Here is a 22,570-nt window from a genome sequence, read left to right as displayed (position 1 = left end):
CACCGCATGGAGTGTTTGTTGTGGGGGAAGAAGGGAAAGGAGAATGTTAGCCACTTTGACTCCTTTGGGTAGTGATAAAGCGGGATATCAAATCCAAACTCCTCCTCTTCTTCTTCTTCTTCTTCTTCCTCTTCCTCTTCCTCTTCCTCTTCTTCCACCTACAGGAGAGCTTTGCATTTGCTGCACATCACATTCTCCATTTAAACAAAGCTTATACTCCCAAGAGATTAGGTCTATACTCCACAAAACCAAAAATAATAAAAAGTTCTAAGAAGCTTACATAAAAACCATTAAAAACAATGATTTTCAGTTTTTAAAAATCCTAAAGACTAGAAGAAACTGTGTACCACAAATGAAACTGCGCAATGTAAATAATTTGGTTAAAAGTGTTTTCAACAAGGTAGCATGTTTGAAAACTACCATGCTATGCCATGTGTGAGATAATGGGCCTATAACTATGCTAAGAGCAGTAATCAGAAAACAAAATCCACTCTAGAATAATAAGAGAAACTCCTTGTGTGAAAGTTATTTTCACTCAACATATCATTAAGTGTTTTCAGTTATATTTTTGACATTGCTTTCCTTTCCCTGGACTGACTGCAAGTGCTTATAAAATAGGGTGACTCAACTTTAGGAATGAATTTGTATGTAGAAAACCTGGTTAACATATGGCCAGCTATTCCAAAAGGTTTATTATGAAACTACCATACAACATGTATTCATATACATTTGTTTCCTTTAGCTATATATACAAATACAATAATAATAATTTGAAATTTACTATGTGCAGACCAGACATTCTGAGTAAAGTATGATAGTCTGGGAATGTAAGGAGAGGATTCAGTTTATTCCTGCTGTGATACTGAGCAAGATAAATCACACAGAATGTCACCGCATGCTAGACCGCTTCCTTAAACCACTGAGATGCTTTGTTTTGCTTCCTTTTCATCATGTAGCACAACGTACTTCATTAAAACAAAATAAATTTAGCATGTCAATGAGGAAATAGCGCTGAAAGAAAGAATGTGTCTTTCTTTATCCAAGGCAGATGACAGATGGCTTCATCTGAAAGCTTCACGTATGGGCTGAAACATTCTTGAGAAAATGTCTCTCCAGAACAAAAGCGTAGAGAACTGAAGCCCAACTCATTTCCTTTTCTTTATATTTTTGTGTATATAAGCAGACCGCTCCGTTTCAAAACTTTATGTTGCATAGACACACACAGAAAACGTATTTGATGGGTTGGAACAATGGGGCAGTTTCAGGAGACACTGGTTGTTTCAAACCATGTGATTGGTGGCTAGGTGTAACTTTTGAGCATGCTCCAAGGTGAGGCATGAGCCAGTGAGAACAACAACAGGAAGAATGCTTCCATCGTTGAGTTGCCTCACAGGTCCGTACACCTGAAGGAACCTTCTGCCATCTTTGAATAACATACAGTGGTACCTTGGGTTAAGTACTTAATTCGTTCCGGAGGTCCGTTCTTAACCCAAAACTGTTCTTAACCTGAGGTGCCACTTTAGTTAATGGGGCCTCCTGCTGCCGCTGCGCCACCACCACACGATTTCCGGTCTCATCCTGGGGCAAAGTTCTTAACCCGAGGTATTATTTCTGGGTTAGCGGAGTTAGTAACCCAAAGCATTTGTAACCCAAAGCGTTTATAAAGACTCTCCTCCCTGGAAGAGAGGGGAGTGGTTGTGGGCGGGAGCCCGAGCTCTGCCCCTAGCAGGGGGCGTTAGCCCCCTGCCTTCTCCGCTCACCTGGCTGACGCCCACGCCCCTCGGCAGGCACCCAATCAGGTGCCTCCGAGGGGGCGTTTCCAGCAGCCTTTTGCTGTGGCGCCAGCCCCTCCTCGGCCTCATTCTCCTCTCCGTCGTCTCCTCGTGAGTCACCCACCCTCCACTCCCTTTGAGCTCAGGGTCTTAGTTCATTGGCCTTGCTATGGACTTTAGGTTGGTCGCCCTGGTTGTCCAGGGGGCCTGGTAGGAATTTTTCCATTTGGCATTAGGCTTTTTGGTTTTTTCGCCTACCTCATAGCAATCGTCACAACCTTTGTGGTATTGGTGGGTAGGTTAGGCATTGGAATAATGTGTTGTGGTGTGTCGAAGAGCTAGGTGTGGCCATTGCCTATGCCTTCAATTTTTGGGTATTCCGTTAAAGGAATCTGGCGGTCATGTACTCTGTCCGATGCCTGCTTGGCGGGAGGCCATGGCACGACCCTCGGTGACATCAGGGGAGAGCCTATAGTTGGATTAGCAACAACAGGCTCCTCCTACTGGTGAATAAACCCCCTTGTTTTAGTCATCCAATGCCTAAGCCAATACCTTTTCACTGCTGTAATCAATAAAGTTGTGGCCTTTTCTTGCCCATTAACCTTATATCACGTGTCCTTGCGTATTCATTTCGCATTGCGGGGGTCGGGTCCTCGAACCACAACCTGAGGTACCACTGTACTTTTGAAGAACAGACATTTCCAGCACTGTCATAATTTGCTTTATGTTGATTAAAATTATATTCAAAACATGATTTCATTCCTCCCCCCCCCCCAAATACTAAATCTGGTTTTGTATTTCACTGTTACTTCTTAGGCATTGGATTGGGTGTCGCCGTTAGGGAATATGGAAATCTCTCCAATCTGGATAAATTTTACTTCGCCTTTCCGGGAGAAGTTCTGATGAGGATGCTCAAGCTAATCATATTGCCATTAATTATATCAAGTATGATAACAGGTAAGACCAAATATATATATATATATATTCTTATTTCTGTAAATAAAATCTGTTTGGTTAAAAAATAGCATTAAGCATTTAAAACTTTATTTCCACGACTTTCAAATGTAACATTTCTCAAGTCTTACACTGATGCTATTTTAAGAATATGATGTAATAATTATTTATTATTTATCCCCCGCCCATCTGGCTGGGTTTCCCCAACCACCCTGGGTGGCTCCCAACAGAATACTAAAAACACAATAAAACACCAAACATTAAAAACTTCCCTAAACAGGGTTGCCTTTGGATGCCTTCTGAAAGTCAGATAGTTGTTTATCTCCTTGACATCTGATCGGAGGGCATTCCACAGGGCGGGTGCCACTACTGAGAAGGCCCTCTGCCTGGTTCCCTGTAATATCAAAGCATTTCCTTCACCTTCTATTTCTAGATTATTGTGCCTTAACAGGTTTTAGGAAGCTCAAACTTTGAAATTTACACAACTGTAGAGCAGGTTCTCAGCTCAGGGTTTCTCCTGAGGGCTCTTGTCTTTTGCCAGTTACATGCCGCTGCTTCATCAACTGCAACCAGTTCTCAGCAGGGATAGCCTAACCATGCTCTAATAACCTCCCAAATTGAATTGCCAGGGGTGAGGGGAGGAGTACCTAATCCCCTATCAATTTCCCCATCCTCTAAAATCATCTTATGAAATCCTCCTTCATGCAAACTCCTTGCCTAAGGTGGGGTGGTCAGAGAGAGGACCTTATCAGACATGGCTCCGTAGTTTAAAAATACCCTCCAAAGGAGACACACCTGGCCACCAGTGCTGTTATCTTGTATGTACCAAGCAAAACTCTGGTTTTGCTTCTGGAAGGAAGAGCTCGGAGTGTTTTCCTTCCAAGTGGAAAGCAGATGTCTTGTGCTGTTTCAGAGTAACAACAAACCTTTGAGCAGTGAATACATTTTAGAGCTCCGGGACGCAGGTGGCACTGTGGGTTAAACCACTGAGCCTAGGACTTGCCAATCGGAAGGTCGGCAGCTCAAATCCCCGTGACGGGGTTGGCTCCCGTTGCTCGGTCCCTGCTCCTGCCAACCTAGCAGTACGAAAGCACGTCAAAGTGCAAGTAGATAAATAGGTACCGTTTCAGCAGGAAGGTAAACGGCGTTTCTGTGCACTGCTCTGGTTCGCCAGAAGCAGCTTAGTCATGCTGGCCACATGACCCGGAAGCTGTACGCCGGCTCCCTTGGCCAATAAAGTGAGATGAGCGCCACAACCCCAGAGTCGGCCCCGACTGGACCTAACGGTCAGGGATCCCTTTACCTTTAGTCAGAAGGCATAAACTGAAAGTAAATCGTCCAGGAAGTTTAAAGAACCATCCTGTTAAGGCACGACAGCATATCCTAAATGCTAGCGCCTTGTGATGACCAGCACACACCCCAAACTGTACCCTGGCATGTCCCCTTTTTGTCCCTAATGACGCTAAAGTTCTGCATTAGAACTGTGGGAAGAGAAAATCGAGTACAGTCATACCTTGGTTTTTGAATAGCTTAGTTCTCAAATGTTTTGGCTCCCAAACACTGCAAACCCGGAAGTGACAAAACCCGGTTTGCAAACTATTTTTGGAAGCTGAACTTCCGACGGGGCTTCCGCAGCTTCCGATTGGCTGCAGGACCTTCCTGCAGCCAATCAGAAGCCACGCTTTGGTTTCCGAACGTTTTGGAAGTTGAATGGACTTCCGCAACGGATTCCATTCGATTTCCAAGGTATGAATGTACTGGATCTCACTCTCTGAAGCTGGAAGGGGATATCCAGTATATCCTATGGGTCCAACACTCCTTCCCAGGGACCATCAGATTACATGCTCAGAAAGCAAAAACAAAAATGTATGCCATATTAATTATACATGAAGTGAACATCCAAAAGTGTTTAAACTTTTTTTTATGGAGGAGGTACCTAATAAAGGTGCACTTAACATGATTTAAATGTTTTATTCACAGAAATCCCAAGTTTTGCTTGATTTTTTTCTTTTAATGGATACTTGTAAATATTTTAAAATATGACAACTCAGTAATGTACACTTCTGATTTACTATTTAGGCTTCAGGTGGGGAAATTAAGAAGCTGGAAATTGCTGACATGTTAATTTTTGCTTACCTGAAGAGTTGTATACATGAATAAGTGTGCTTCTTACAGATAATGTTACTTACAAATTTGATGTTGGAACCGACTAGTATTGTATCCATTTCCAGTTGTCCAGTCCATCAACATCTGCAGGGCACTCTGCTAGATACCTCTACAAGAAAGTAGCTGTGGCTTTGCGGTGTGAGATATTTGAGACGTCTTAGTGGGGATGTGTAAATAGGCAGAAGTTTGCATATTCTGAATTATAAAAATGTCACAAGGAAAGGAAGAAAAGTGTTCTGATCATTGGCGTGAAGTGGAAGGAAATGACTGTGATGAAGGGCATTGTTTACCAAGCAGGACAAAGACTGCTGCTAAATGGAGTACTCATCTTTTCAAGCTAATTAGGACAGCTGAAAGGTAAAAGGACCCCTGGATTGTTAAGGCCAATCAAAGGTGACTATGAGGTTGCGGTGCTCATCTTGCTTTCAGGCTGAGGGAGCTGGCGTTTGTCCACAGACAGCATTCTGGGTCATGTGGCCAGCATGACTAAACCGCTACTGGTGCACGGAGGACTGTGACGAGTGCCAGAGTGTACGGAAACACCATTTACCTTCCTGCCGCAGCTGTACCTATTTATCTACTTGCACTGGCATGCTTTCGAACTGCTAGGTTGGCAGGAGCTGGGACAGAGCAACGGGAGCTCATCCCGTCACGCAGATTCGAACCGCCGACCTTCTGATCAGCAAGCCCAAGAGGCTCGGTGGTTTAGACCACAGCGCCACCCACGTCCCTCTAATTCAGAACTTAACAATCATAGAATCACAAAACTGTAGAGTTGGGTGAAGTGAAGGGCATGAGGCAGGAGTTGGTAATGCAGGTGCAAAGTTATTTTGGCACCTGTTTCTACCGCTTCATTTTCCCCTTGAACAATGTATAATGAAGGAGACAAAGGTCACAGACAGAGCACGGCAGACCACTGAGAAAGCCAAAGGTTAGATAGAGGGCATGATGTTCAGACAGCTGTGGCTTGTCTGCAGATGGAAGTGTGCTCCACATCCAGCGGTCATTCCTTCAGTTTTTTAGTTTTGGTGGCCCTTGATCCGGACACTAGACTTCTCTTGATGCAGTCTAGAATTGCATTAGCTTTGCTTTTCTTTTTTGTTGTTGCTGCATCACACTGTTTACTCATGTTAAGCTTGTGGTCCACTAAGACCTTTAGATCCTTCCATATGCACTACTATCAAGCCAGGTGCCCTCACAAATCCTTCAGTAAGTCAAGTTTCCGTCTTGTCCTGATAGTCATCAGATGAGAGTTAAAGGAGGAAATGGGTCGTGATTCATAGAAGACATTTGTAAATCCTCACAATCTTCTGGGAAGACAATGATTGTCTTAGCCTGAAATTTGCAAGGTGGTTGTGATGCAGTTTTCAAAGAGATGGTAATGTGATTGTTCTGTAATGTAGGCAAACTAGAATTTCCCCCTCATATTAGGTTATGTGAGTTGATCAGTTACACATCACATGCAACCTAGTTTGTGTGCAGGTTGCTTTTGAATTCCAGATCATCCACATCATTCTGCTGACACGTTCACAAAGCACAACCACATTATACGTAGCAACCTGCTTTGCTGAACTGTACACCGAAGTGGTTGTGTGAATCAGTTCTTAATGCACGTGCTCTTCGAGCAGAGCTCATTTTAATGTTTGATCACGCTTGGTTAAGTAGTAACCACACTCTTCAATAGTGTGGCATGTGTGCTTGAGGTCATGTATTTTGTCTCCGCAGTCTATATCTCGTGCAAGCACAACAAGCACCTATTGTCTGCCTCGAGAACTGGCCAAGTATGCAGTATGAAATCAATCACTGTAGAGAGAGGATTTATGGTTTGATCATCAAATAGAGCAGTGTTGGCACAGGCAGTTAAAACAGGCCAGGCTTTTTTGCTGATCCTCTTTAATGACCAATTTATTGTGTGGGCTAAATGGAATGGAGGAAGAAATAGATTCTGTCAGTTTCCCTCTAATAGCTAGGTGACTTGTTCAGGCCTTGCTAGAAGCTCTGAGAAAGGGAGGAGGACTACTGCTGATTCACGCTCAGTGATGACTTTCAGATTTCATCAGTGGCTAATTTCTGAAAGAGAGTTGCTTTGAGTTCAAGCCTGCCTGAAAGGCACATCCTTTGATCTTCTCCCTAATTATCAGGTGTTTTGAGGGACTAACGCTGGTCACTCTGTGCAGAGAAGGAACTTTGCACATGTGCAGAGGCACACATATCTTATTATCTCGCAACACCATTCAGAATGGAAGCCTTGCTCAATTGAAATCTGGTTCTGGGTCTACATCTTAGTAATTTAGTGGGACCTTTAAAACACTGAAGGGACGTGGGTGGCGGTTTGGGTTAAACCACAGAGCCTAGGGCTTGCCAATCAGAAGGTCGTGGTTCGAATCCCCACAACAGCTCCCGTTGCTCGGTCCCTGCTCCTGCCAACCTAGCAGTTCAAAAGCACGTCAAAGTGCAAGTAGATAAATAGGTACCGCTCCGGCAGGAAGGTAAACGGCGTTTCCTTGCGCTGCTCTGGTTCGCCAGAAGCAGCTTAGTCATGCTGGCCACATGACCCAGAAGCTGTATGTCAGCTCCCTCGGCCAATAAAGCGAGATGAGTGACACAACCCCAGAGTTGGCCACGAATGGACCTTATGGTGAGGGGTCCCTTTACCTTTAAAACACTGAAATGCTGACACATGGCAGTAGAAGTCAGTGTGCCAAGGCAACGCCCCATAAAGAACATAGAACAGAGCTCTACAGCTTTGTACTGGGACACGGTCACAATTCTGGCAACAGTGCAGGATAAGCCATTAGCACACTATACTGGCGGATGCACCAGGGCAATTATGTTGATCTTGGGGTGCAAGGAAATGACAGGATTCTCTCCACAGCGGCGGAGCAAGCCAATCGGGTGCCTGGGGCTGCACTCATGCCCTGCGACCAGGGGCAGGGCCACCCACCCATGGTGTGGGGCCAGCCGGGGCAGGACACTCCATGGGGCCTCTGGAGTCTGCCTGCCTCCTCCCACTCAGCTGCCCTACAGCTGAGGGGGAGATAGTGGGTGGACCGTTTAGGGTAGAGTGGAGCCTGTGGGCGCTCAAGCCACCGTGTCACTCCCAGGAGAGACACGTGGCTCGGGCACTGCAGGCCCCACGGTGAGTGCCGCCCAGCATTTTGTCACACACACACCCAGTGGTGACACCTGGGGTGACCCGCCCCCACCGCACCCCCCTTCCTCCACCACTGCCTCTCTAATCCCCTTGTGTGATACTTGGGTCTTTGTCCCTTAAAGGAACTATTGAGAGTGATACAGGGACTGGAAGGTGTTTAAAGGATACTTGCAAAACCATACTGAAAAATCAGAACTCCTGTTAAAATAAACAAGTTCCGTTTTAAATACTGAAATACTAAATAAGATGGATAACAATGTGTAATAGAAAAAGAAGCATGAAATTAGGTTAAAGGTGTGTGAAAGAAAGTAATAGAAATGGAAAGAAATTGCAATGGAGTAGACTGGAAGTCTAACACAAAGGTGGGGTGAGGGGTGGTGGATGGTGATGGGAAAAGGAATTATCTGTGGGATTGAGTGTAGGTATGTTTGAACATTTTTAAGGATTGTATTAAATGTACATTTGTATGCTTGTATAAGGGATGCAGGTGGCGCTGTGGGTTAAAGCTTCAGCGCCTAGGGCTTGCCGATCGAAAGGTCGGCGGTTCGAATCCCTGCGGCGGGGTGCGCTCCCGCTGCTCGGTCCCAGCGCCTGCCAACCTAGCAGTTCGAAAGCACCTCCGGGTGCAAGTAGATAAATAGGGACCGCTTACCAGCGGGAAGGTAAACGGCGTTTCCGTGTGCGGCTCTGGCTCTGGCCAGAGCAGCGATGTCACGCTGGCCACGTGACCCGGAAGTGTCTCCGGACAGCGCTGGCCCCTGGCCTCTTAAGTGAGATGGGCGCACAACCCCAGAGTCTGTCAAGACTGGCCCGTACGGGCAGGGGTACCTTTACCTTTACCTTTATGCTTGTATATTCACAATATGAGTGTGTATTAATGCTGAATTATTTTAATAATAAAAACTTTTTTAAAAAAATTAAAATTTATTTTTTTTTAAAGAGAGTGATACAAATTTGTACTGGTTATAGTTAAGGGGATGTAGGACCAAACCAGCCAGGACACTGAAGAATGGAGGTAGAGGAGCTCCTACCGTAACTGCATATTTGTCCTTTTGCATAGAAGAAGGGCTGTGAGGAAAGCACTGGCCCAGCAATTCAAACACAGCTTCTCTGCCAGAGTGCCTAGTGCCAACATGATCAAGTGATAAGATCTCCTTGCAATGGAGCTAGGAAAGAGCTCGATCCTCTGTCCTTCAGTTATTTGTCCATAGGAATAGGTCTTCAGAATCTTATCTCTCTGAAAACCACTGAAATGCTGGGAATTTTTTTAGCAAAAGATCTTAACTATGTGATTGGTATGTAATGCAGACCTTGCTTATTAAATTGAGCTTGTTGCAGTTTTTCCCTAACTGGAAAACCTTGTGAAATTTGAACACTGTCCCAAGGTTTGCTTGATTGTGTTTTGTTTTTTAAGAAGTTTTATCTGTGTTGCTGAGCAATGAAATTTCTTAGCATTGACAAATAGACAGAAGTACTTCCTTCTTGACTTCTGTTCCAGGAACATTTCTTAACAGAATTATTATTAAGTAGAAGAGGGAGGTTTTGGGGTTTTTTAGAACAATAAGTGTCTCTTTGAGCATACTATAAGTCTGTGATTCACAAATCCTTCTTCATGGAAATGATGGAGGATTTTATGAGAATGCTGAACCTTTACAACGGTTCTTATGTTGCTCCTATTGTCTCTTTCTTTTAATTTCATTTCTTTTGCGACGGTTGCACTCTCTCCTTTTGTGGTATTTTCTCTGTCCTTCACTTGGTTCTGCTTAAGCATGCTTGCCCAGTAATTTGAAAGCTATAGCTCCAATCAGCAAGTCCTAGACTCTGTGGTTTAACCCACAGCGCCACCCGCGTCCCAAATGGCACATTAGACTCGAGTAAATGCGGTATAATTTTGATTAACCAATCTGAAGGTGGGGCAACAGATGAGAACCAGCACCTTGATGCCATGCCTGTGAGATTCCAGGGATCTGCTCGACAGCTTTTGTAAAGAGAGGGTAATGCTGCCATTCTGGTTGATCAAACAGAAGTGTCTACTAACAAGTGGTTTCAACCAATTTCCCCTTCCTTCTGCAACCCCCTGCGCCCCTTCCACACTATCTTGGAGGTTCCCTTAACCCTACTATGTCAGTAGGCATTTCATATGAACAACACAGGAAGTCATCTTATACCAAATCAAACCATGATTAGTGCATTTAGCTCACTATTGTCTCCATGGGCGGTCAGCATCTCCCCAGGGTTTCAGGTAGGGCACATTCCCAGTCGTACCTTGAGATGCCCGGGATTGGAACCCTCCACATGTGAAATGACTGTTTTGCCACTGAACTACGTACGGCCCTTCGTGTGTATCAAAAGCTTTTTCTGCAAGTGGAAAAGCTTAATTGGAAGTCACCCACAGTTCAAGGGGAATAGGTAAAGCAAATATCAGAAATGTAGACATGAACTGGCCATGTGGAGATGGCAGTATTGAGTTGGTGGCCCATGTTCTTCTGGCTTGCACTCCTTATAAAAAGATTTGAGGAGTGAGGTTGTCCATGCCAGGTCACTCAGCCCTTGCTACTGTGCCCTTTCTTCTAGCAGATCAAGATGATCAGGTGGCAGCAGAAAACTACAAGGTTTCTAGCAGGGGCAATTAGAATAAGATCCATTATTGATGTAAACCTCCAAAATGTATTTTGTATAGTTAAGTTTCCACCTCTGTCTTCAGTACATTTTATTTTATTTTGTTGCTATGGCTAGTGACTGATGCAAATAAAGATTCTTCTGATCTGATCTGATCTAGACATGAACTGCATTTATTTAGAAATGTTTATGAACCAGAATCTCATTATTTTCCAAATATCCCCAGGTGTTGCTGCTTTGGACTCCGGCATTTCTGGAAAGATTGGCTTGCGGGCAGTTGTTTACTACTTCTTCACTACAGCTTTAGCCGTAATCCTAGGTAATCCTAGAATCTTTATAATCCTTAAATTTATTTGCATTGTACAATGACGTTTTGTTTTTGTTTTAAATGCACATCAGAAGTAAACAGTCATTTTTCACCTCACCCAGATTTTTTAGAAAGAGCATGTTTGGATAAACTGTTACATCTAGAGTCATTCTCATGGAGTAGGATGTTTTTCCCCCTTCATGCTACATTCCAGATATGTGATTTCATAGGCATACAGGAATGTCTTAACAACAATTATAATGCTTAACCATGGGATTACCTGTACCTGTACTGTTACCTGTACTGTTTAGGGAAGCTTTTAATATTTGATGAATTCTTGTATTTTAATATTTTGCTGGAAGCTGTCCAGAGTGGCTAGGGAAACCCAGCCAGATGGGCGGGATATAAATAATAAATTATTATTACTATTACTATTATTATTATTATTATTACTACTGAGCAAACAAGGACCAGGCAGGAGCAAAGCAGCTTCAATCTCCTCCTTAGGATCCAGCACATTCACATAAACCATCATTTCGCTTATTGTGAATGCGCAACTTTGGCCCCTGTGTCCATGAGCTGCCTTGGTTCATCAATAGGCTGAATGACTTGGTGGGTTGTGTGTTTATCCTTTCACCTCCTATAAAGCTTACTCTCTGTTGTGTGTGCCACAGAAGCTCAGAAATGAGTCAGCTGTTTCCTCACTAAAGGAATTAACCCATTAAACTGCATTCCTTAACACAATCTTGTGGCAACTTTGTATCCTGTAACAGTGAACTCAGTTTTCCATCAAACTTGAAAGTAAAAATCACTGATTCTACAGCTGACATAATCCTGGCCTGTCATTTGCTGTGCTCTGGAAACAGCCATTGTACACCTTGTTTTCTTTTTAAAAAAATGCTGTGTGCAAGATTTCCATCTGTTCAGAATGTTATTTTTCTCCATTACAGGGGTTGTGTTGGTTGTGGCTATCAAACCAGGAGTGTCCCAGAATGCTGCGGAGATTGACAGAATGGGCAGTACACCTGAGGTCTCCACAGTGGATGCTATGTTAGACTTGGTTAGGTGAGCTTTCAAATTCTGTTCTCTTGCTAAATCGATTGCACCATAAATGCCACTGTCTCAAGTTTTAAGCTATCAAATCATATGTATCTGAGAGATGGAAAAGCTTGTCCAGTCATACCTCGGGTTACAGACGCTTCAAGTTGCATGTTTTCGGGTTGCGCACCACGCCGAACCCGGAAGTACCAGAATGGGTTACTTCCGGGTTCTGGCGCTCGCTCATGTGCAGAAGCACTAAATTGCACTTTGCGCATGTGCGGAAGCGCCAAATCGCGACCCGCGTTTGCGCAGACACGGCGCTGCAGGTTGCGAACGTGCCTCCTGCATGGATCACATTCGTAACCCATGCTTCCACTGTAGTGTAGAACTTTTAAGCAATAGATTGTATTCAATGCTGTCTGTAGACCATGAGCGAGCAGAATGAACTTTTGTTTTTACAACGAGACTTCACATTCCTCTTCTTCCCGCGGAGCCCTCTGAGTGCTTTCATTCACCTGCCCCAGGTGTTGTGGTTTCTCTGGAGCATATTTTGTGGGAAGAAGCAGAGATGTTGAAGTCCAGATGCCCAAGTGGAAATCTGCTCATGCAATGCTGGATTCTGACCAGTATAAAAGACTTGTTCATAATGATGCAGTTCCTTTTCTTGATAAAGCACAGAGAGTAGAGTATGCAATTCATACTAGCTTTTTTTCCCCTTTACTGAGCTGGTAGGTGTCCCCTGCCCAATGCAGTATTTGGAACCATTTGTCTGCCAAAACAAAATGATATAATCACGAAACATAACAAGGAGAAAGTGTTACAAAGTCTGGGTGGGACATTTTTATCCTACTCTGTCAATCCAGTAAGATTGTATACAGTGGTGCCCCGCAAGACGAATGCCTCGCAAGACGAAAAACCTGCTAGACGAAAGGGTTTTCCATTTTGGAGGCGCTTCACAAAACGAATTGCCCTATGGGCTTGCTTCACAAGACGAAATGTCTTGCGAGTTTTTCCGACTTTTTTTCCCTTCCACCCCCCCCCCTTTTCCTAAGCCGCTTATCCGATAAGCCGATAAGCCGCTAAAAGCCGCTAAAAGCCGCTAAGCCGCTAATAGCGCTAATCCGCTAAGCTGTCAATGGGCTTGCTTCGCAAGACGAAAAAATCGCTAGACGAAGAGAATCGCGGAACGGATTCTTTTTGTCTTGCGAGGCACCACTGTATCTGTATCCCATGCACTGCATCCCGACTGAATGACAAATATAGCATGAAAGAAAGATCCCAGTCACCTGTGAACCCATTTGTTAAAACGTTGACTCTTTAAGACCTTACAAAAGTGTTTCACCTTGAACAGATCTTCCTAGAACTTTGAGCCTTGATATAATATATCCTGGGATATGTGGAGAGAGGGAGAAAAACATTATCACCAGCTACCCTATTGCTTCTTGAATATACTTTGTATTGTTACATTGCGATATCATTAAAGGATCTTAAAATCCTTCTGCAGGAATATGTTCCCAGAAAACCTTGTGCAGGCCTGTTTCCAACAGGTAAGTTCAATCTTGGTATTTACTAACCCCTATTCTGGTATTTACTAACCCTTTCTCTGGGTGGCACAGTGGGTTAAACCACAGAGCCTAGGACTTGCCGATGAGAAGGTCAGCAGTTCGAATCCCCGCGACAGAATGAGCTCCCGTTGCTCGGTCCTTGCTCCTGCCAACCTAACAGTTCAAAAGCACATCAAAGTGCACGTAGATAAATAGGTACCACTCTGGCGGGTAGATAAACGGCGTTTCCGTGCGCTGCTCTGGTTCGCCAGAAGTGGCTTAGTCATGCTGGCCACATGACCCGGAAGCTGTACATCGGCTCCCTCAGCCAGTAAAGCGAGATGAGCGCTGCAACCCCAGAGTTGGCCACAACTAGACCTAATGGTCAGGGGTCTCTTTACCTTTACCTTACTCTGCATTTATTTCTCCACCTCCATGAAACAACATTGTGGTGCTAATACTGTAGGATACTGTGATATTTTGGGTGCAAAAAACCACAACCCTAATGAAAACATCAAGGGAAAATAAGGGTCTCCAAAAATTCACTTTCCTTTCCAATTACTAGCTTTAGACAACAATTTTCAGAACCAAAGCAACATATAAAGCATGCATTCCAGGGCAACATTAAGATCAAAACCAAAGGCCTTCATAGATCAAGTGGTTCCCTTTTCCTCAGCACTGGGATTGGCCCGCAAGGCGTCATCTTTACAGCTCACAAAAAGAAAGTGAGGAATGAGAGGGAATTTTATGGTTCTCTGATTGCTTGCAATTCTGGGTTAATGCACTTACGGTGAAGGAGGAGAAGCGTAAGGTAGAAGGAATAAGGAATGTAGAAATAAACCAACACGAGGACATGACCCTGGCTCAGGTGTGGCTGTTTGGAGAGGATGTTGTGTTCTCTTAACTGCCCCTCTCCCAACACTCTTAATTCCCTTGGCAAAGTTTTCTGGAACAGTCTCACACTTATCGTCTTACACAACAGCAGTTGGCAAGGCAGGCAGGGCTTCCCAACAGCAAGCGTTGCTGCTGGTTACCAAGAGGTGGACGGGGAGGAGCATCGAGCGAGGAGCTCAGCACAGGAGCATCAGATTGGCTTTGCTGAGCTTCCTGCACCTTGCCCTTCTGCCTCTATCTCTAAGCAGCAGGGATACTCAGGGTCAGGGAGCCAGGTGAGCAGCACCACCCCGGCAACCAGTGCTTTGTCGTCGTTATTTACACAGGCAACTCCCCATTTGCTCGCAATCAGCATGCTCACAACCACTGCTGGTTTTTTTGGCACACAGGCTTGTGGGTGTCCCGCCAATGCGTGCGGTGCCTCAGAACACAACCCCTGTGTAAATGGGGAGTTGCCTGTGCTCTGTTTCACACAGGCAACTCCCCATTTACACAGGGGTTGTGTTCTGAGGCAATGAACCCAGAAAGGGAAACATGAAACCAGAGTTTCCCAAACTTTGGTCTCCAGCTGTTTTAGGACTACAACTCCCATCATCCCTAGCTAGCAGGACCAGTGGTCAGGGATGATGGGAACTGTAGTCCCCCCAAAAAAGAGGTGGAAACCCAAGGTCGGAAAGCCTGCATTAAACAAATACTTCATCAAACAAACTTCTTCTTATTATTATTATATAGATATTTTATTGAAAAAAAATCAGATATAATGCAGAAGATACAAAAAGAATGAGAAAGGAAAAAGAACAAAACACAGAACTGTGTAAAGGCGGAAAAACTATATGCAGATATACAAAAAATACCCTAACCCATACATGCTTTTATTAATTTGATATTGTTATCTTAATACTGATAGAAATATTAATAGTCTGCTGCATTTTTTATATATTCGTTCCAAATATTGTCGTATTTATCCAAGCAGAGTCTATGTCTGTAAGCAGTCCGTTCGCCGGTTGCAAGTGTTATCATATTATCAATCCACTGATTAAAGGAGATCATATCTTTAACTCTTCCAGTTCATCAATATCAGCCTCTTGGCTACCATTAGAGAGCGTAAAATCCATTTTCGTTGTCCTTTTGCTAACTTCCGTACAGTAGGTATAAAGAAAACCAAACCATTTATTCCATACAATGTTGGCTCTTGTTCTAACATAACCCTTCATGATGATTTCCTAATATCATATTAGGTATTTCTATCTATGTACACATTATAATGCATCTGCATGTCAGCCGTTGTTGACATGTTGAAACCATAAATCTTATGTATCAGCATTCTAGGCCTTACTAAACACCTTCCCCCCTGAAAAGAAGTTTAAAAGATAGTTTCCTTGTCAATCTATTATATCCTAAGAATGTAATGTATGTTTTCTTAACTTTCAGTACAAGACCAAGCGTGTAGAAATAATGATCACAACGGAAGTAGACAAAAATGCTACTATTCCTACACCAGACCCACTCTCGACTGTACTGCCAACAGAGATTTCAAAGGTATGAATACTTCTGGTTGTTGTATTGCACCGCAACTATTGAAATTATGAAGAAAGGGTTAGGGTAGTGAAATTCTGCTTGTAAATGTGATAATTAATAACAAGAATTCAAAAGGATCTACTGGACCACAGTGTTAAAAGACCCAAGCTTGTGGTCAAATCCTTTAAGATAATTTGTCCTCCAGAGGCTCCACATGCAGCCATTTAGTAGCACTACACAAACCAATACTTTCAAAACTATAACCCAGGCATAGACATGATCCCTAGCTAACAGGACCAGTGGTCAGGGATGATGGGAATTGTAGTCCAAAACATCTGGAGGGCCGAAGGTTGCCTATGCCTGCTATAACCCAAGGAAAAAAGTAGCAAACTAATCAATAAATGGGAAGCAGGTGGCAATGTGGGTTAAACCACAGAGCCTAGGACTTGCAGATCAGAAGGTCGGCAGCTCAAATCCCCGTGATGGGGTGAGCTCCCGCTGTTTGGTCCCTGCTCCTGCCAACCTAGCAGTTCGAAAGCACATCAAAATGCAAGTAGGTAAATAGGTACCGCTCTGGCGGCAAGGTAAATGGCATTTCCGTGCACTGCTCTGGTTCGCCAGAAGCAGCTTAGTCATGCTGGCCACATGACCCGGAAGCTGTACGCCAGCTCCCTCGGCCAATAAAGTGAGATGAGCGTCACAACCCCAGAGTCGGCCACGAGTGGACCTAATGGTCAGGGGTCTCTTACCTTTACTAACCAATAAACACCAAACAGGCTTAAGTTTCTAGAGTTTCCTGAACGAGAAAGCTGCTTAAGTTTTGTATCAACAAAATGCGTTGTTGGTATTCATATTTTATTGAAAAGATTTCAGTTTAAATAAATTAAGTGATGCAAAGAAAAAGAGAACTAAAAAGGCACAAAAATATGTAGGGGGGAAATCCACAATATACGAATATATATGAAAAATACCCGAACCCATACATTCTTTTATAAATCTGATATTATTATCCTAATACATATGGGAATATTAATAGCTCACTACATTTTGTCTAGACTCATTCCAAATACAGCCGTGCCTTGGAAGTCGAATGGAATCCATTCCGGAAGTCCGTTCGACTTTCAAAACGTTCAAAAACCAAAGCGCAGCTTCTGATTGGTTGCAGGAAGCTCCTGCAGCTAATTGGAAGCCCCGCCGGACGTTCGGCTTCCAAAAATAGTTCATAAATCAGAACAGTCACTTCCGGGTTTGCGATGTTTGGAGCCAAAACGTTCAAGAACTAGGCTGTTCAACTTCCAGGGTACAACTGTATTGTCATATTCATCCAACCAAAGTCTACATCTGTAAGGTGTCCATAAATTGCAAGTGTTATCATATTGTCGATCCATTTATTAAAGGGAATTGTATCTTTATTCTCCCAGTTCATCAATACCATCCTCTTGGCATTGTTGCTGATTGGTAACTTTTCTCCTTCACTCTCAATCTGCAGAATATAACCAAGGAATACAAAATAGTGGGTTTGTATTCTGATGGTATTAACGTTCTTGGCCTGATTGTCTTTTGCCTTGTCTTCGGAATTGTTATTGGGAAAATGGGAGAAAAGGGGAAAGTGCTGATGGACTTCTTCAATGCACTGAACGATGCCACAATGTATATAGTTCAAATAATAATGTGGTAAGTAGAATGATATCTTGCCCGTAAGTTTTGTTACTGAATTCAGGATGATAATAAAAAAGTAATTTACGTAAAACTTCTTTCAGAAAGTTGACATGATTGACAGGTTTATTCCTTGAGTTTTAAAATATTATGCATTTGGCTGTGAAAGCTCTTTCTCCCTCCCCACCTCTCTTGCTTTTCCTCTTCCCCCTCCCCCAAAAGAGACTATTTATTCAGCTATCAAAGTTACGGTATCGCTGACTGTTGGGGACGGCATTTTTGGTATTCATATAATTGAACCCTTGTTGCCAAAACTATGACACAGCATGGTTTCTGCTCCTAACTTTCAAAAATACATCTCTTCAGAGCTTCTAAGGTTACCAGACGCCCCCGTTTCCCGGGGACAGTCCCCAGATTTGCAAATCAGTCCCCATACAAAATCCATTGAAGTTGACACATGTCCCCGGATTTATTGAAAAAAATCTGGTAACCTTATCATGGTAACCTTACCAATGATGGTTTTTGGATGGGCTATAATAGTAAATAGCTGCTTTACTCATTGCTGACCTGATTTCAGTGTTTACCACTTCCTCCCAACCCTATACTGTAACAACGACACATGTGAAACCTGTAACTGTTTCTTCTGTTATTTTTGTTCTGCATTCTATTGCAATTTGCAAAATTAAAAATTATTATTTTTCAAAAAAGCAATGGAGTACAGTTGAGAAAATGCACTCCCTGAGGAGTGCATCTAGAAGCAGTCTAGAATTAAATTTCTTTTAGAAAGAAAGAAAGAAAGAAAGAGAGAGAGAGAGAGAGAGAGAGAGAGAGAGAGAGAGAAAGATCACTTCTATAAAGGGGCTTTTATTTTGTTTTGCAAAGGTATTCCAGGTACACAATGTAGTACTGCCTTTCTTAGCTGTCCAATGTTGATTGACTCGTGGATAATTTAGCTGAGATTCCTGCAATGCAGAGGTTTGGACTAGATGACCTTTGGGTCCCTTCCAACACTATGTTTCTATGACTTCATGTTTTGCATAATAGCTCAAATTATGAAGGTGTTCATAAAATGTACCAGTCATGCTAATGTCTTTTTTTACAACACCGAAAACTATGTAATGGTTCATAAATACAACTTGAGAAGCAAATAATTTCAGCCACTTGCTTTCTGTTCATTGTCAAATGCATGAAAAAAAAGTTGAACAAATTTGTTGTTTAGCGTGTTTTTATAGCGAGCTCAATGAAATAACAGTGATCATAGAATACTTTTTATGACGTTTTGTGCATTCCAGGTATATGCCGTTGGGTATTATTTTTTTGATTGCTGGAAAGATAATAGAAGTTGAAGACTGGGAGATTTTTCGCAAACTGGGTCTTTACATGGCTACTGTTCTAAGTGGGTATGTTATTCCTTGAACCCTAATAAAAATGTATTGATTTACTTTTCATTTTTAATTTATATACAATAGATCGGTTTCTTATGTAACTGGGTATGAGAGGACATTCGTTTTATAGACGTTCTAATTTCACTGTGCTTCAGAACGACATTGAATTAGAAACACACTATTTTTATTTCAATTGTCAGCTCCCAGGCAATATAATGGGGTCGGGGGGAGGCCACATGAGGCGGGGGAGGGGAGGCACAGGGTTCTAAGCTGAGTTATGTGCGTATAAATGGAACTCATTTATGTGGTCACCAAAGGAGTATGGTGGCCAATGTGAGATTTGAATTCTCCCCTCCCCCCATATTTTTTTTAAAAAAATCTGTTTTACATTTTAGAATATTCATTTAAACAACCTTAAAATATCAGTGACTTCCATTTTCTCTTTCCTTGGGTTCATTTTGCATAACATAAATCCCCGCATATTTTACATAAACTAAACCATGGATAGGCAAACTAAGGCCCGGGGGCCGGATCTGGCCCAATTGCCCTCTAAATCTGGCCCGTGGATGGTCCCAGAGTCAGCATGTTTTTACATGAGTAGAATGTGTCCTTTTATTTAAAATGCATCTCTGGGTTTTTTGTGAGGCCTGCCTGGTGTTTTTACATGAGTAGAATGTGTGCTTTTATTTAAAATGCATCTCTGGGTTATTTGTGGGGCATAGGAATTCGTCATTCCTCCCCAAAAAAATATAGTCTGGCCCCCCACAAGGTATGAGGGACAGCAAACTGGCCCCCTGCTGAAAAGGTTTGCTGACCCCTGAACTAAACCATTCAGTATTCCATTATTACACCCATCAAAACTTATTTACACTGTTGAATTTACCTTAATGCTGCCAGCGTTTTCAAGTGTACACAATTTCCCAATATGTCGCACCTTGATGCATATGAGTAGACCATACATCAAATATATAACAATATCAAACAAAATATACACGTATGTCACATATATGAGATATTGTGGGGGCAATTTTCCAAGTCAAAACCTGCAATAGCTTGGCTGGCTTCCTATGCTTCTGGTAGGTTTTGGAATCCGTTGACAGCACTTCCCTAATGCTTTATTGTCAGGTAATATCTGAAAGGTAAAAAAGGGGGGGTACCAGGAGGAAGTATGCATGCATGTTAGGAAGCAGCACCTTGGGATCAGGGCCATAGTGGGCGCTGTTTTGCATGCACCTCTGGGTGTGTGGGGAAAGGGAGAGTCACCTGTTGCCTGAACGTCTAGAGATCTATTGCCAATATGAACAGAAAAGCTTGATGGGCCACAATGAAGGACGATAACTCAGTGGGACTCACCTCCCGCTGTGCAAGTGGAGGGGCCATGAGAGCCCGCAACCCCACCTCCTCCTTAAGGCGGAAGTGGCTTTCATATTAATTTGAAGAGTTTTAAAAACAGGACTAAATTTCAAAAATTGAGCTGTGATTTCTGCATTGCAAGTGGGCTGGACTAGGTGGGATCCTTCCAACTTTACAGTTCTGTGATTCTGTGATTTCCCCTCCCCCTTTTTCCCCCCAGGCTTGCAATTCATAGTATTGTGATTCTGCCGCTTATGTACTTAATAATAGTCCGGAAAAACCCGTATAAATTTGCCATGGGGATGGCTCAAGCACTTTTGACAGCACTCATGATTTCCTCAAGGTAAGGATAATTTTGAAGAAGAAAAAAATCTTCTCTTCATATTGAATCCTCTTGGAATTAAGAGAAATGAATTTAGAAATGATTAAAGCTGCCCTCTGTTTTGCCGCGTTAAAGTCTACATCTTAATTTCCAGTAGCCCCATAAATTGTTCTCATGCCAGGTTAATAGCCATGCACATTGGCATTTTACTACTATGCTTCTTAAAGTCTTTTCTTTATTTTCTCCCCTCCCCAAATGTGTGTGATGCAGTTCAGCCACTTTACCTGTCACCTTTCGCTGTGCAGAAGAAAAAAACCATGTTGACAAGAGAATTACCCGATTTGTTTTACCGGTAGGCGCTACAATCAACATGGATGGTACTGCCCTTTATGAAGCAGTGGCTGCTGTTTTTATTTCACAACTTAATGACTTAGAACTAGATATTGGCCAAATAGTGACCATTAGGTAAGAATTGTACTCTTGCATGCTTTTCAGTCCTTCTTTTCCAAGCAATGTAACTGCTGACTTTGTTGTGATTTTCAGTTTAGCCCTCCAAGCATGGATTAATTCTAACTTTTAGAACCAAGAATTTAGAGGAGATTTAGAGCACCCCCCCAAAAAAAAACCCTTATAGCAGTATAAAATGCACTGTTTTAAAACCATTTAATCTTAATATATCAAACAGCAGACCTTGTTGTGAATGTTGTCCCAGCTCCTCCAAGACAGCTAAAATATCTTCCCTCTTGACACCACTGCTACTAAAACCTAAAATGGCTGCAGTGTTCTATGATGCAAGAAAAGACACAGATCAATTAAAAAAAAAAAAAACCTCAACTGGTATATCCCTTAGAAATCCCTTTAGATTATTTCTTCAATTTACAATCATCCAGCAGTTGGAGTTTCCCATAAAATCAACTTTTTTAGAACGGTAGGGAATATTTTTTTAAATAACAACTCTGGTTTAAAAACTTCAAGAAGTGTTTCCATAACTGCCCAAGACTGAATGAAGCAGAAACATATCTGATGGCCTTTTCTTGGTTTGGGATGTAGTGTCACAGCAACAGCAGCCAGCATCGGAGCTGCAGGTGTGCCCCAGGCTGGACTAGTTACCATGGTGATTGTCCTGAGTGCCGTCGGACTGCCTGCTGAAGATGTTACCCTCATAATAGCAGTGGACTGGCTTCTGTAAGTGTCTAACCATGAATGTCTCTCGATCCTGTGTCCTCAGTAACGCAGGTACAGTGGTACCTCGGGTTTAGAACTTAATTCGTTCTGGAGGTCCGTTCTTAACCTGAAACTGTTCTTAACCGGAAGCACCACTTTAGCTAATGGGGCCTCCTACTGCCGCCGCGCCGTCACCGCGTGATTTCTGTTCTCATCCTGAAGCAAAGTTCTTAATCCGAGGTACTATTTCTGGGTTAGCGGAGTCTATAACCTGAAGCGTCTGTAACCTGAGGTACCACTGTATCCATAATAAAACATAGGGTAACCTGACAGCGTAGTATGTGCTAGACCATTAACTTGAGAGCAGATCTGCTGTACATCTTATTATTTGTATCAAAACATGTGACATACAGATCGCAGCCCTGCTGGGGGGGATTACTCATCCGTCCACCCAGTGTGTGGTTTAGAGGGTTCAAAGTTGAACAAATTTGAAAACGTAGAGAAAGGGTGAGGAACCTGTGGTGGAGCCACAACTTCCACCATCCCTGATCTTGGGCTATGTCAATGATGGCCAAACTTGGCCCTCCAGCTGCTTTGGGACTACAATTCCCATCATCCCTGACCACTGGTCCTGTTAGCTAGGGGTGATGGGAGTTGTTGTCCAAAAACAGCTGGAGGGCCAACTTTGGCCATCACTGGGCTATCTTGACAGGGGCTGATG

General features: G+C 43.1%; 1 protein-coding gene across 2 annotated transcripts in view; it reads left to right on the top strand.

The window, feature by feature from the left end:
* SLC1A1 (solute carrier family 1 member 1) overlaps positions 1–22,570 on the top strand; it is a 38,395-nt gene that overhangs the window by 10,318 nt on the left and 5,507 nt on the right. For both annotated transcript variants that reach the window (XM_079959523.1, XM_079959524.1), the window contains exons 2-11: positions 2,589–2,729; positions 10,892–10,984; positions 11,923–12,037; positions 13,518–13,560; positions 15,883–15,990; positions 17,459–17,643; positions 18,918–19,025; positions 20,584–20,706; positions 20,956–21,150; positions 21,736–21,870. In XM_079959523.1, coding sequence (XP_079815649.1) covers positions 2,589–2,729; positions 10,892–10,984; positions 11,923–12,037; positions 13,518–13,560; positions 15,883–15,990; positions 17,459–17,643; positions 18,918–19,025; positions 20,584–20,706; positions 20,956–21,150; positions 21,736–21,870 — 1,246 coding nt within the window. The remainder of the gene's footprint in view (positions 1–2,588; positions 2,730–10,891; positions 10,985–11,922; positions 12,038–13,517; positions 13,561–15,882; positions 15,991–17,458; positions 17,644–18,917; positions 19,026–20,583; positions 20,707–20,955; positions 21,151–21,735; positions 21,871–22,570) is intronic.

Source organism: Podarcis cretensis (assembly GCF_951804945.1).
Source record: "Podarcis cretensis genome assembly, chromosome: 17".
Classification (NCBI taxonomy): Eukaryota; Metazoa; Chordata; class Lepidosauria; order Squamata; family Lacertidae; genus Podarcis; species Podarcis cretensis.
The sequence above is the reverse complement of the archived record's forward strand: the minus strand, read 5'-3'. Positions and strand labels throughout refer to the sequence as shown.